Below are 13,164 nucleotides of genomic sequence, written 5' to 3'. Positions count from 1 at the left end.
GAATTCGAGAACAAACAGCTCCGGATTGAAAAATAGTGAACGCTCCGCCAGTGATTCATCAACTTGACAAAGTGGTACGAAAAGCGAGTGACGTATCAGCAGCTGATTGGTGACATCAAACACACGTAAAATATCTTGATGTTACGGCTTTCCACAGGGCTTGAAGTCCCCGGTTTCTACAACGAAACCAGTTCTCATACTAAAAGCGGTGAAGATATCTTGCGCACAATAACAAGAGAAATTCTGATGTAGACTCCAGCTAAGAGATGATTTAAAAGAGAAATTTATTCCTCGTGCTCAGTCAAAGAGTAAAATTAAACGCATTTGATTATGTAGAAGGTGATGATGAAAATGATGATTCGACTAAAAGGAAAAATTACATTTTAATTTACAGTAGATCTAGGAAAATTGAAAAACAAGATAACGAAAAAGGGACTAACGACTTACAGATATTTCCTCTTACTGACGTGAGCGGGCCGAGTGAAATAACCGATGATTTAGAACAAAAAACAACTTGCCGCAACAGAGGCCAACACTGATATGTTATACATTGAAAAACGAGAACTTAAAAGTATAATCAAACGAGTCACATTAAGATCAAGGGGACGGGTAAAACTCGTAAAAGTACTCAGCGATACCACACAGCAAAACGTCTAAAAAGATCTATTATTGCTTACTTTTTTCCAGCTTTTCCTTCAACAAACGTTACGGCCACAGCTGAGAGACAAACGTTTACTTTCAAATCAAATAACTGTTTAGTGAGTAAAATAGTTTGTATGAGAAATCACTTTTTCTCGTGTGCCTTAATTTCAATTAAAAATGCCAATACTTGGAAAGATATATGTATATTTGTCCATTGTACCATGAAAATACGTCCAATTACCGCTTACTGTTTTCCAGCTTTTCTCTCAACAAACGCAACGGCCACAGGTGAGAGACAGTCGTTTACTTTCAAATCAAATAACTGTTTAGTGAGTAAAATCGTTTGTATGATAAATCACTTTTTATCGTGTGCCTTAATTTCAATTAAAAAATGCCAATACTTGGAAAGAAATATGCATATTTGTTTACCGTACCATGAAAATACGTCCAATTACTGCTTACTTTCCAGCTTTTCCCTCAACAAACGCTACGGCCACAGGTGAGACACAAAGTCGTTTACTTTCAAATCGAACAACTGTTCAGTGAGTAAAATCGTCTTTATGATAAATCACTATTTCTTGTGTGCGTTATTTGTCATTAACATGCAAACACTTGTTAAGAGACATGTATATTATATATTTTTATCATCTGTGGACAACACAGAGAATGCAGTTAATGTGCAAGACAAACACCTTTACTTTTTTCTAAGAGAAAAAAGAACTATGCCAAAGTTGTTTGCAACATGTTAAAGTTATTGTTAGTTCATGAAATTTTAACCTCGTAGTTTGATTTTTTGTCATCCTTTGTAATGTGCAAATATGACTAATGATAATAATTTATTGCTTGCACTTTTCCAGCTTTTCCCTTCACAGACGCCACGGCCACAGGTAAGAGACAAGCTCTCTTCTTTTTGAATGAAGTGATAGTCTAATTATTGAAATCGTCGTACGTCGATTTGCAAATTTACTCGAAACAACTTTTGCCACAAGCATTTGCAGAAAATTTTGGATCATTTTTGTTAACTTTTATGCACCACGAGTCTAACAAAATTATTTCCTCACTGAAAATATTTTATTTTTATGAATTCTAATCTCCTAGTTAAAATTTGTTATCGTTTGTACCATGAAAGTGTGATTTTTTATCCTTTTCCAGCTCTTCTCTTCACAAGCGTTACCTCCACACGTAAGGGGCAAGCTTGTTTACCTTCAAATCAAATTACTTTTAATTTGTTAAATTGTTGATTTTTAATTTTACTTTAAAAACTTTTTTGCAAACAATTTTGTCTTTTAATGTCGTATGATATATGATTTTTGCTTACATTTACAACGCGTGAATTCATGCCTAAATATTTTACGCTCTTTTCTAGCCATTCCTTTAACAAAAAGCACGGCCTCAGGTGAGAGGGAACTTCGTTTATCTTCAAAATCTTTAACTTTACAAATTGCCCGTAGACGGAGACAGTATCAAATATTTCGAGTTCGTCCACAACCAAATTTAAATTGTTTAATCGTTCGATTCACACTCCAACATCAGTAAGCAAGAGTCATACAAGATGCATAAGTGTAAAAACAAAACCTAGCTAGCTTGCGAGAGCATGTGCTCCGAATCACGTGACTATGAACTGTCAATCATTTCTTACAAACATATCACGTAACCAAAATTTTTTTTTTAATTATATCGCTTTAAGACACAGGTAGCGCAAGCTCTCTCACAGGTAGCGCAACCATACAAGGAACACAATATGGCATATCGATTTATAAGGATTTGTATCGGATTTTCTACTAGATATCCATGGAGGTAGTTAAAAGTGAAAATATTCAATAGAAATGGCTTAACTTATTCCATACGTGTGTTGTTTGCTCCTGGTGTCGTTATTTTACCGATTTAACTTGATTTAAGCGATTTTTTGGAATCCTGGTTTTCTTTTCTTAAAGAGAAGCGAAGGCTGGAAACCATGGCGGTCGACGAACTGAGATATGGTCTCAGTGTTCGGGCCAAAATATAAAGTTAGAACGTTTCAAATCCCCTCAAACTGCCCCTCTGCCATGTTCGATAATCGTCCAAGATTGCCAACCGAAGGAAAATACTCAGTTCCCGATGCACAAAGAATAATTTGCCACGAAAGTTCCATTTCGTCGCCCTCAACTCCTATCGTTTGAAGCTTGGATCGATAAGCCGTGCAACCAACTAACAAGCTTAATCGTTAACCGACTCCGAAGTGGGTATGCTAGGTGTTCTGGGGTCAGTTTCAAGATGACAACTACTTCCCCGCCCTCCCCTAGGACCTGTAAGCGTGTGTTTTGTTTTGTAGGTTTTACAGGTCCTAGGGGAGGGCGGGGAAGTAGTCGTCATCTTGTAAACTGACCCCAGAACACCTAGCGAACCCACTTCGGAGTCGGTTAACGATTAAGCTTGTTGGTTGGTTGCACGGCTTATCGATCCAAGCTTTAATCGATGGGAGTTGAGGGCGACGAAATGGAACTTTCATGGCAAATTATTCTTCGTGCATCGGGGACTGAGTATTTTCCTTCGGTTGGCTATCTAGGATGATTATCGAACATGGAAGAAGGGCAGTTTGAGGGGATTTGAAACGTTCTATTGTTACCGGTCGCGGAAGGAGAGGTCGAAATCATTTACATTGAAAGCAAACATACAAGCAATATGGCGGACCAAAACGAACCTCGTGCGTTTATTTATTCTTTTTGCCATGGCAACCCGTGACAAATACGTTTACATGGGAAGGGGAGGGGTGGTGTCCGTTTTCTCAACTTATCCTTAACACTAACTTTATGTTTTGGCCCGAACACTGAGACCATATCTCAGGTAGTCGACCGCCATGGTTTCCAACCTTTGCTTCTCTTTAAGAACAGAAAACCCGGATTAAAAAAAAGTCGCTTAAATCAAGTTAAATCGGTAAGGTAACGACACTAGAAGTAAACAACACACGTATGGAATAAGGTAAGCCATTTTTATTGAATATTTTCACTTTTAACTACCTCCATGGATATCTAGTAGAAAATCCCATACAAATCCTTATAAATCGATATGCCATATTGTGTCCCTTGTGTGGTTCATATAGAGAGCTTGGGCTACCTGTGTTTAAGCTAGTGATTTGGCAAAGGTATTTCGTAGTCTCCCACATCCGTCATGGATTATTACAATACTCCCGCAAACCGATGAAAAGTGAGGTTTTGCCTTTCTAAAGTCGAGCACTTGCTTAACGTACAGTTTTGACAACCTTCTATTGATTTTTCCAGAAATTTGTCGATATGTACTTAGAAAAGAAACTTGTTTTCACTCATGAGACCAAAGACAAAACAAAGATTTAACTCATCTACGTTACGTTAAGTGGGGTCTGTTCTCCAATCGACAACGATATTCGTTATCACAGTGGTCAAAATGTTGTGGAATATCGTTGTCGATAAGAGTATAGACCACGCTAAACCAATGCCACAATATCGACGTCAAATACAACGATTACAACGACAACAGAAAATTGGCCAATCGACTGCGACATTACTGTCAATTGTGGTAAAAAAAATATTATTACAGAAAGAGGCTGGGTCATCCCATCTCCTTTCTGGATTAACTCACGATAAGAGCCTCCATATAGCATTGTATACTATGTTTGAAGCCATGTAAATGTTACGGGCCATTATGTTTAAAAAAAAAAGTTTGAACACGTGTTGGTTTTCTTCAAGGTACAGATCAAAGTGGCGATCGGAAAAGACACCAAAACATGCTTCATGCCATTTACTTGACAATCTTATTTCTACTTGTGGTGATTATCATTGTATTAGTGTTTATCATTTGGAGAGGGAGGAGTAAGCAAGGTGAGACATTTGATGTAAATGCCTTTTACCTGTGCAATAATCTCAATTAATCATTTGCCTCGATGGTAATTAATATGTTATTTTATCTTATTTACAGGGGCATTGAAGCAAACAGGGTAGGTGAAAGGTAGTTTTAACTCACTAGAGAGTTTTTATATAACAACAAGCCAAAAGTACGTTTCTCTTTTATCGTCATTCTTAAAAAAGAAAGAGATGTTGCTTAGCTTAGCAACTATTGAGGTTTTTAGGATAAACAGCCTCTCAGAGCTTATTTTTATTTGAAAAAAAAGAAAGAGTGTCTAGGAAGGAGGAATAACTTGTTTCATCTTTGGAGTGTGACTTTCCGCTAACATTCCTCCCATATTATTTTACCTTCTTGTGATACGCTTCTTCGATATGTTAAAATTCAATTAACTAAATCGAAATTGGGAGGACTCAAACAAAAGAAACGAAAACTGAACAAGCATGTTTTTGTTTAATTTTGTTTCAATAAATCGCCTTCCTGTTTGGAGCTTTAGTTTGAACTTACCTCATCGAGGAGCCCACTACTGTCCTTGTTAATTCTAACATCTGTCTAATTTTCTCACTTTCAATTAGCAACAAAAATCCAGATCTGCTTCTCTTAATTAGGTATTCTCGTGTTTACGTTTCAGTAAAGTGAAGTCTCACCGAGAAGACCAGACTGATATCCGGGTAATGAAATTCCCTTGGGAGAAAATTTTTATTTAACAGTCTTGAACCTTCATTTCATACTACATGCAGCTACAATTCGATATTAATTGTGACGCATGAGGAGCACGAGGAAGGCAGCCTTCAACTTTTCCTGATTAATATACAGTTAGTCATATTTATCAGTGGCTACGATAAAAAAACCCACCAGCCTGTACTGTAGGGTTAAGGAGAAATACGACTCTTTAAAGGCAATTGTGTTATTTTTTGCTTATGTATGTCGCCTCTGATAACTAGCACATATATCTTACAATTTTATAGTTACAGTCACAATATCCCTGAACGTTCTGGTTTTTTTTTGTTTTTGTTTTTGTTTTTTTTCGTTTGAACAAAAGCGTCTTATCTTTTTAAGTTTAACAGTGAGTGAGTGAGTGAATACTCTAAGTTAACTTTGGAAATTGTCTGTTGGAAATTACTTTTGTCTATCTTACTAAAGTTTCCTTTATAAAAATATTCCGGCGCTTCTCGAAACGGATGATAACTTTGTAACATTTATCACAACATCTTTCAGGGTCAAGAATCACCACCAGAGCTTCAAGTGATAGGATGTACAAACATTCAAGGAGAATTGATGTTAACAAATAGGCAGTCTCTAAAGTTGCAGCCACAGAGCTCAGGAAACGAGGGCTAATATCTGGTTTGAGGCAGCGGATCAAGGCGATCCTCTTAGATCTACGTAGGATAGGTTAGGTTAGGATACGATAGGATCGGAAAGTTGATTTAAAACACGGGGGTATGAACTTTTTACAGTCCTTGCTTTCCAAAACAGCTAATTTTACCTTGTGTAAAAAAATGATTAAATACCGACTGAAAATGATAAGAAAACAGCAATGTGTTGAAATGTAATTACTTTTTATATTTAGTTTCAAATGTGAGTTAGAGCTCGAAGTGACTATTTCTAATCAACTTAATATCTTTGACGCCGTCTTCATTTTTTCCGTTGGGGTGTTAGGTCTTCGGGACGTCGTATCTGAAGGAGTTTAATCCGCCCTTCGTATTGTGAACCCTCGGTATATATAGTTTATCAATTCTCCTAATATTTTGTTTGGTGTTTATTTCTTCTACCAATTCTTTTATATATTGTGGTTCTAAATTGTTAAACACGGCTTCATAAACAGCAATACTGTCATCTTCTTTCCCCTGCTTAAATATAAATTTCGTGCTTCTTATTAAGTCTTCGGCCTTATCTTGAATTCTTTTCCCACTGACACCAGATTCGTGAGCGGTATACTAGGTGCGGTATAGCGAAGACCCGATACAAAGCTTCCTTCGTGTTCGTCAGCAATATCTTCAGTTTGCATCGTTTCATGACAACCAGGTGCTTACGAGGTGCTTGCTAACTTTTCCGTAGATCTTGGTGGTTTGTGTTTACGTGATCATCCACCTCAATTCCGGCGCGTTGCTGTCCTCGCTTGCATTAAAAATACCTTGCCATTTAAGTATCGTTTAATTCTACTCAATGCTAATATTAAGCCTGTTCTTGAGTATTGTGTGTCTGTTGGGGGAAGTATGGAATATAGTTCTATTAGTTGGTATCTTAAAGGAATAAAAAGATGTGTGAGCGCATTGATTTGGATTATCCTCCATAGGTTACAAATCTGCCGCTATTTCCTGAACATAGATGTCTACCTGTCAATCATATCTGTATTGAAAGAAGACTAACATATAACAATAATATGAAGCGAATTTGATCAGTACTTCACGTTTGCCAGTAAAGTGGACCGCTTATGAGGGTTTAGTTTATGGAAAGTACACAACACAAAGTGATGTGTAAGTATTCCTACCTTTAAGATCCTCAAAAAAGCATTCGTCTCGGTATCAACTTCAGGCCCGAATTTTCGTCATTCTTCTTTCTAAGAATCCCTATACAACCGCTAGATAGCCTGCAGATTAACGTGGAACCCATGAACGGAGATTCAAATATCTTCATCTATATTTTCCACTTTTACTGCTGATTTATCAGGAAATTTTCGCGGTGGTGAACTTAATATTATAATAATAATAATAACTAATAATAACGGTTTATTCACAGTATATCCACTTAAAAGGGTGTGACTCTTCATCTGTGAAGGCCTACGATACTAATATTTAATATTATATGTACAATAAAAATGGAAAGAAAACTAAATTATAATGAAAACCATATGAATGTAAATATGTAGAATGTACTGGTTAGTGGTTGGTTCTTTACAAGGAAGACAGAGCGCGCGCTTTTAAGAACGCCTTGCAGAGCGTGCAGTCTTTAAAATCTTTGCAATTCCTTATATTTGCTGGCAATTCATTAAGTTAAGACAAGCAGCTAGTTTAATTAAAAAGTATTCCCACCGCAGACGGGATCGCGAAAGTTTTATGTTGTATTCTGAAAGCAAATGAGCTCAAATGAACCGGTGTCCCTTTAACCATCGCCAGCCTATGCGAATGTTGATGACCTAGCTGTGGAATGAACGAAGTCAATAATTGCAACGTATCATGGAGGCAGGAGACTAATTTTAAATTTTCATGTCAATCTCTAGAGTAGGGTTACAGGTTACAGGTTCAGTCTGGTTTTGAAGTTGACTGATGAAAGAGCTGGTTGAGAAACAAAAAATATACCATATTAATTGTGGAGGTGAATTAGCATCAGATCAAACAAAGAACCAGTTTCTTAAGTAATTCATGTTGCCGTCGCTATACGTAATCAGAAGGCCTGACAGGATAATGAAACATTCTGAATATTTTCCGGTTACTCTGCGACTTTTTCATAAGAACAAGTTCGAGGGCATGGTTTGTTTTCATTCATTATGAGAATCGGGAGTGCGCGTTTTATTTCAGTAGAGAAAAATGCACTTTTTGAATGCCTTTCACGTGAGACATATTTTGATTGTTTTTTCACTTTGCGGTAAATACTTTGAGTTGCTATGTGATCTTCAATTGTCGAGTACTCTTCATGGTTTGTTTTCTTAAATCTGGTGTCAAAAGATGCCCAATTATCCTTCAACAGGTTTTGGTTAATTTTCTAATAAGATTACTACCTCTTAAAATAAATTTTTTGTCTTTGTTCCATTGGCTTAGTATAAATCTAAAACGAGTTCGTTGACTTCCATTTGTTATAATTGAATGGCAATCAGCATATCAAGATTAATCATTCTACAAAATGTTTCATTTATCACCCACTAAAGTAAAAATGTTTACAGCAATAACCCAAACAGAATTTTTGCTGGGAAAGTATATTTACATTAAGAAAAGACCACGCAAGTGAGTCCTGGTTTTCGGGTGGGCTGAATGGCTTAAGCGGAGGAGATAAGCGAAGCATTATTCACCTCCGGGCAGTCAAGGGCGGCAAAGAAAACGTTTGGAGCAAATCATTTCATGAAACGAGGGCGCTGGTCATGATTATTGTGTTAAATCAAACTTACCGTAAATTATATTTGATTGAGGTTCGAAAATAACAACACACTCACACACGTACACACACCCACACACACACACACACACACACACACACACACACACACACACACACACACACACACACATACACATACACACATACACATCTAATCTTGACTGCTCGCAATCTCAAGCACGAAAACCGTTATGTCATGGGTTCAACTGCATGCTTCTGCACAAGGCTGACTATCTCATGGGTTGAACTGCTCCTGTACCGGCCTGACTCTTTGGCTTTATTTTCACTACTGCTTAAGTAGTGTTCATACTGCGAAGATCACCCTCATCTTCATTTAAAAATCTGCAGTTTCAATATATATTTCATAAACCCATTGTCGTTATATCATCACTTCCCGGGTTTATTACAAACCAACAAAGTTAAAAGCTTCCGGCCGGGTTTTTTAGTTAAGTTGATGGTGGAGCTCTGCACCGATCAACGCAATAAAAATACTAAAAAGTGCGTAATTTAGCCATAATACACGGGGGATATTCGTGGGTGATAAATGCATTGCATGGATATTGGCTGCCTTCATTTTGAGGTCCATGTAATCACAAAAAAGAAAGAGGCTAATATCCAGTCATCATGACCGAACAAGCTTGGTTAATAAAGGATTTATTACAAAGCAAACATTTCTCGCTTTATTAAGAATAAAGAATGACTATTTTATTTCGAGAGCCGGGAAAGAAAGCCAACCGCGAATTTAAGACAATAAACCAGGAAAGTAGTTTATGTTTTCTTAGTTTTGACTGTTTTCTGCAGCTTTTTACCAGTCTATCGCTTCATTGTTCAAAATTTACGAGCTTTGTAAGTCCGCTCCACGTAATGTTTTTCTTGCGCGGGATCAAGGTGGGTAATCCGAGCGGGAAGGGCCCAACTTGCCCGCTCAGGTAGCCAATCAAAACAGAGGATCCACTTTTTATTGCCCATGGGTGCTACTGTCGATGAAGCAATTGTCATTTTTGACAGGGATGATGGTTATTATCGTGTCTACTCGCCTTCTGACCATTCACGACTCATTCACGACATTAACACGGCAAGCGAACCGAACAGAACGACCTAACTTTACCGACTGATCGAAACAGACTAATCACGACCGACTTACGCCACTTGAGTCTCACAGCCAATAACATCGCGGAAAAACTGACTAATCATTTTACACGAACTGGACTAAGAACATTCTACTGACAACAACTATTCACTTGACTCTGATGATGACTTCCGCATAGGTTGTCGAAACGTTAGTTACTACTACCGACAACAATCCTTCTAAGGACTACACTCACCCGGACGATCAGACTACACTTTCACGTGTTACCCCCCGGTTCAAACCATTTGCTGCATGTAGCTAGTTTATTACAAAGTGCTACAAGCGTTAGAAAGTGCAACAGCTTATTATATTACAAACTGCAACGAGTGGTTTATTACAATGTGCAACGAGTGTTACTACAAGGTGCGACAGCTTATTACAAACTGCAACGATTATTACAAAGAGCGACAGAACACACCTTTATTCCACTAACACATGCCATGTATTGAATCTATACTTTTCTTAGAATATTCTAAAACTTCTCATCTTTATTAACTCACCCTTTCATCCTATGCTTGATCACTTGCGATTAGAGATTATTTGCAGGAGTGAAGGTCAACATCCCCAATTTTCATTGACATTGTAGAGAATATTTGTTCTGGTACATATCCCGACTAAAAAACTAGCGAAGGAAGCTCACAGTTTTCCTCAAGCTTCGCTCTCGGAAAACTGTTCGCATCTCGGAACAAATATTTTCCGCGGATGACCATGCATATTTTCGCACCAAATATAGAGGCTATTGTTTATGAATGCCGAGTAATGATTCGATATTATACGTAATATGTTGAAAATCTCTCCGTGAGATGCTCATTTAGACAGATGGTCGATAAACGTAACACGAAAAGAGACGAAACATTTCATAGGATTGTGAATACAGATAAATTTCAATAGATTACATGATTTTTCAGATCTGAGACTCATCTTTTAAAAGAATAAAGCTTAGTCATGAAGGGTACTTTCATTTAATGATGTCGTAGATTACGGAACTGGAGCCGCCATTTGACGTCAAACCATAATTAGTTTTTGTTCCTTCCGTTTGATAGGAAAGAAACTCGTCAAGGATACTATGCACGTACTTGGAATATTTCTTCAGTTAAGTTTCGAAAAGGGAATATTTAAATCAATTTAGTCAGTCAGCCAGTCAAAGTATATCTAAATCAACTTTGTCAGTTAGTCAGTAAGTGAAATCTAAGTCAATTTAGGTTTATGAAAGGAAAATGAGTGTCTTTCGATGGGGTTTAGCCACGCTTTTACTCTGTTCCGCAATTCAGAAGTCAGGTAAGGCACATGGAGTTAAGAATATAGAGATGCTAGTTTTGTTTGCTACTTGGAATAAAGCTCTAAAATAACTCGACATACGGTAACACATCCTTAAATTTTCTGACAAATGAACAAAAATTATTTAAGTTACGTGTGATGAGTTGAAATACAAGTAGATGTTGCCTATTTGCCTTTTTCAGAGTCATTCAAAATCAGGAAGAGACCTTCCAATCCCACAACTGTGGTGTTAGGAGTGAACAGCGACCGAGTCAGACTTGAGTGGCGGTATTCTGATGCACCGAGTTCCTATCTCGTTGAGTTTTGGAGACAGAAACCTGGTGAACCGATTAAAAAAATATCATCAAGCAAGGATGGAAACGCGTTCAATCCGAGCTTCACAAGTGAATTCAATGCTTTGCTTGATGCGACACTGATACTAAAGAATGTGGAGAGAAATATGGAATACAACTACCATGTTCGACTGCTGGATACTAATGCTAAATTGATAGAGCAAGACACAGTTACTATTAATGTAGTTGGTAAGTGATGCTGTTTGATGAGTTGCTTTAATGCACCTCGTCCTCTGAAACATTTATTTCGTTTCAGTTACTGCGTGCGTCAATAACTTTATGGTGTCTTAATGATACTGAGTCCATCGCGATTTTATAAAAATCTTGACACAAACTTCTTAACAAAAGCTATCTCTATCTTTTTGTGAAATGACATTATTTTTACGAAATCTTAGAGTATTGTGCGGTAACCTGAAGTTGCAATACACGCAGCCACACAAATTGCAGTTTCGATCTATTGCAGTTCCCCTTTAATGTTTAAAAAGGCTTGTTACTTCAGTTTCAGTGGCAGTCGATGTAGTCATCCTTTTATGTGATACTAGGAATGACTGGAATTCTTTTGAATTGATGGTTACGTTACATTTTGGTTTTTTACTGCTTTAAATTGTTTATTTTTGTTTTTTTTTTAATGAAGATTGATAATTCCGCTTTCGCTTGGGTTATGTAAATATGTTCTATGTCACCAATATTACTCAATTTTGTCCTTCCTTGTGCACCAATTCACTTTGAGAAAGCTCTTATGCTACATTGTTTTATCAAGTATCGTCTCAGCAAGATTTCCGTAGAACCTCACGCTTCACTGTTAATAGTTATTTGATAAAAGAGTGTGCAAAATGAGTTCTTACAGTTTGTTACCCATGGGCCAAATTGGCACTGTTCCCTTCCGTAATTGATTGGCACCAAAAAGCGCGGCCCAGAAGCCATATGATTAGGTCACTCGCTCATGTGAAAAAGTCTTTACTCGAAATATCAGCTATAAAACTGGTAATTTTAGGTCTGTAACTGTTGTCTTGACTAGTTTGAATGCCTTGTTTTGATTGAAACCTGCTCGTCTTGTTTAGGTTTAGTCCGTTTGATGCATTAATCGTCAGAGACGATTTGTGGCTGTTTACTCCTTACTGCTCAAATTTTTTGGTTTTCAGGCATTTTTAATTTAGTTTTTCAACAAAGTTAAATTAGGTGTGCATCAAAGAGAATAATACCTTTCAACCGTGTTCACGCATACGTTTCCCTATCTTGTCGACTCAGGATCTTCAACCTCATCTTTCTGCTGAACAATAGTTTGGCCGGTGATACTCCTATGGGGTGTGGTTCTGTAGGCTCTTAGGAATGTTCTCATCTCTATACCTACATACCTACATATATACATACATACAAGCAGACATACCTACCGTTTATTGACATGAATTCACACTTAGCCTAATAGCTATTGAACAGGAAAGCCCACAAATGAAATAAGTAACGAAATAAATAACAACTATAACAATCTAAAAGTCATGCATACATGTAGGTCTCTTTGGTAGAATCTTCTATAAAGGAACTGTTCTTGGCGTTAAACCTTTTTCTTGCTGACTGGTATTCAACACAGTATCCCGGTCAACAACGTGCTTCATTCTTAGCTTGCAGTAATTTCTTCTTAGCTCTAATTAAGATTTAATCCCTATTCAACTTTTGCCGAGGTCTAAGTCAGTTCCATATGCTTAGTTGTACGAAAATAAATTCCTTCTTCTTCAAGCTACCGCTGATAATTTCGAACTCCCTCAACTCATTCGAAAGCTGTTGACTGTCTCGGCCGTTGGAAACCTTTGACTGACTGTGTGGAATAAAACTTTCCAA

At 37.3% G+C, this 13,164-nt stretch overlaps 2 protein-coding genes across 23 annotated transcripts in view; both read left to right on the top strand.

Moving 5' to 3' along the window:
* Positions 1–5,795, top strand: part of LOC148726926 (uncharacterized) — a 12,937-nt gene extending 7,142 nt beyond the window's left edge. The window contains exons 2-11 of the mRNA XM_088728615.1: positions 662–758; positions 901–930; positions 1,112–1,141; positions 1,500–1,529; positions 1,795–1,824; positions 2,009–2,038; positions 4,344–4,475; positions 4,573–4,591; positions 5,129–5,168; positions 5,716–5,795. Of these exons, the coding sequence (XP_088584741.1) occupies positions 662–758; positions 901–930; positions 1,112–1,141; positions 1,500–1,529; positions 1,795–1,824; positions 2,009–2,038; positions 4,344–4,470 (374 nt within the window). The 3' untranslated portion in view covers positions 4,471–4,475; positions 4,573–4,591; positions 5,129–5,168; positions 5,716–5,795. The remainder of the gene's footprint in view (positions 1–661; positions 759–900; positions 931–1,111; positions 1,142–1,499; positions 1,530–1,794; positions 1,825–2,008; positions 2,039–4,343; positions 4,476–4,572; positions 4,592–5,128; positions 5,169–5,715) is intronic.
* The window catches only part of LOC111342370 (protein turtle-like), a 38,538-nt gene that overhangs the window by 15,773 nt on the left and 9,601 nt on the right, over positions 1–13,164 (top strand). For all 22 annotated transcript variants that reach the window (XR_015989595.1, XR_015989593.1, XR_015989594.1 and 19 more), the window contains exon 7: positions 11,179–11,517. Coding sequence is in view for 17 of the 22 variants with exons in the window: in XM_088727744.1 (XP_088583870.1) it covers positions 11,179–11,517 (339 nt within the window). In the remaining 5 variants the exon portion in view is untranslated. The remainder of the gene's footprint in view (positions 1–11,178; positions 11,518–13,164) is intronic.

Source organism: Stylophora pistillata, chromosome 7 (genome assembly GCF_964205215.1).
Source record: "Stylophora pistillata chromosome 7, jaStyPist1.2, whole genome shotgun sequence".
NCBI classification, from domain to species: domain Eukaryota; kingdom Metazoa; phylum Cnidaria; class Anthozoa; order Scleractinia; family Pocilloporidae; genus Stylophora; species Stylophora pistillata.
Note: the sequence above shows the minus strand (reverse complement) of the source record. Positions and strands in the feature narration are given on the sequence as shown.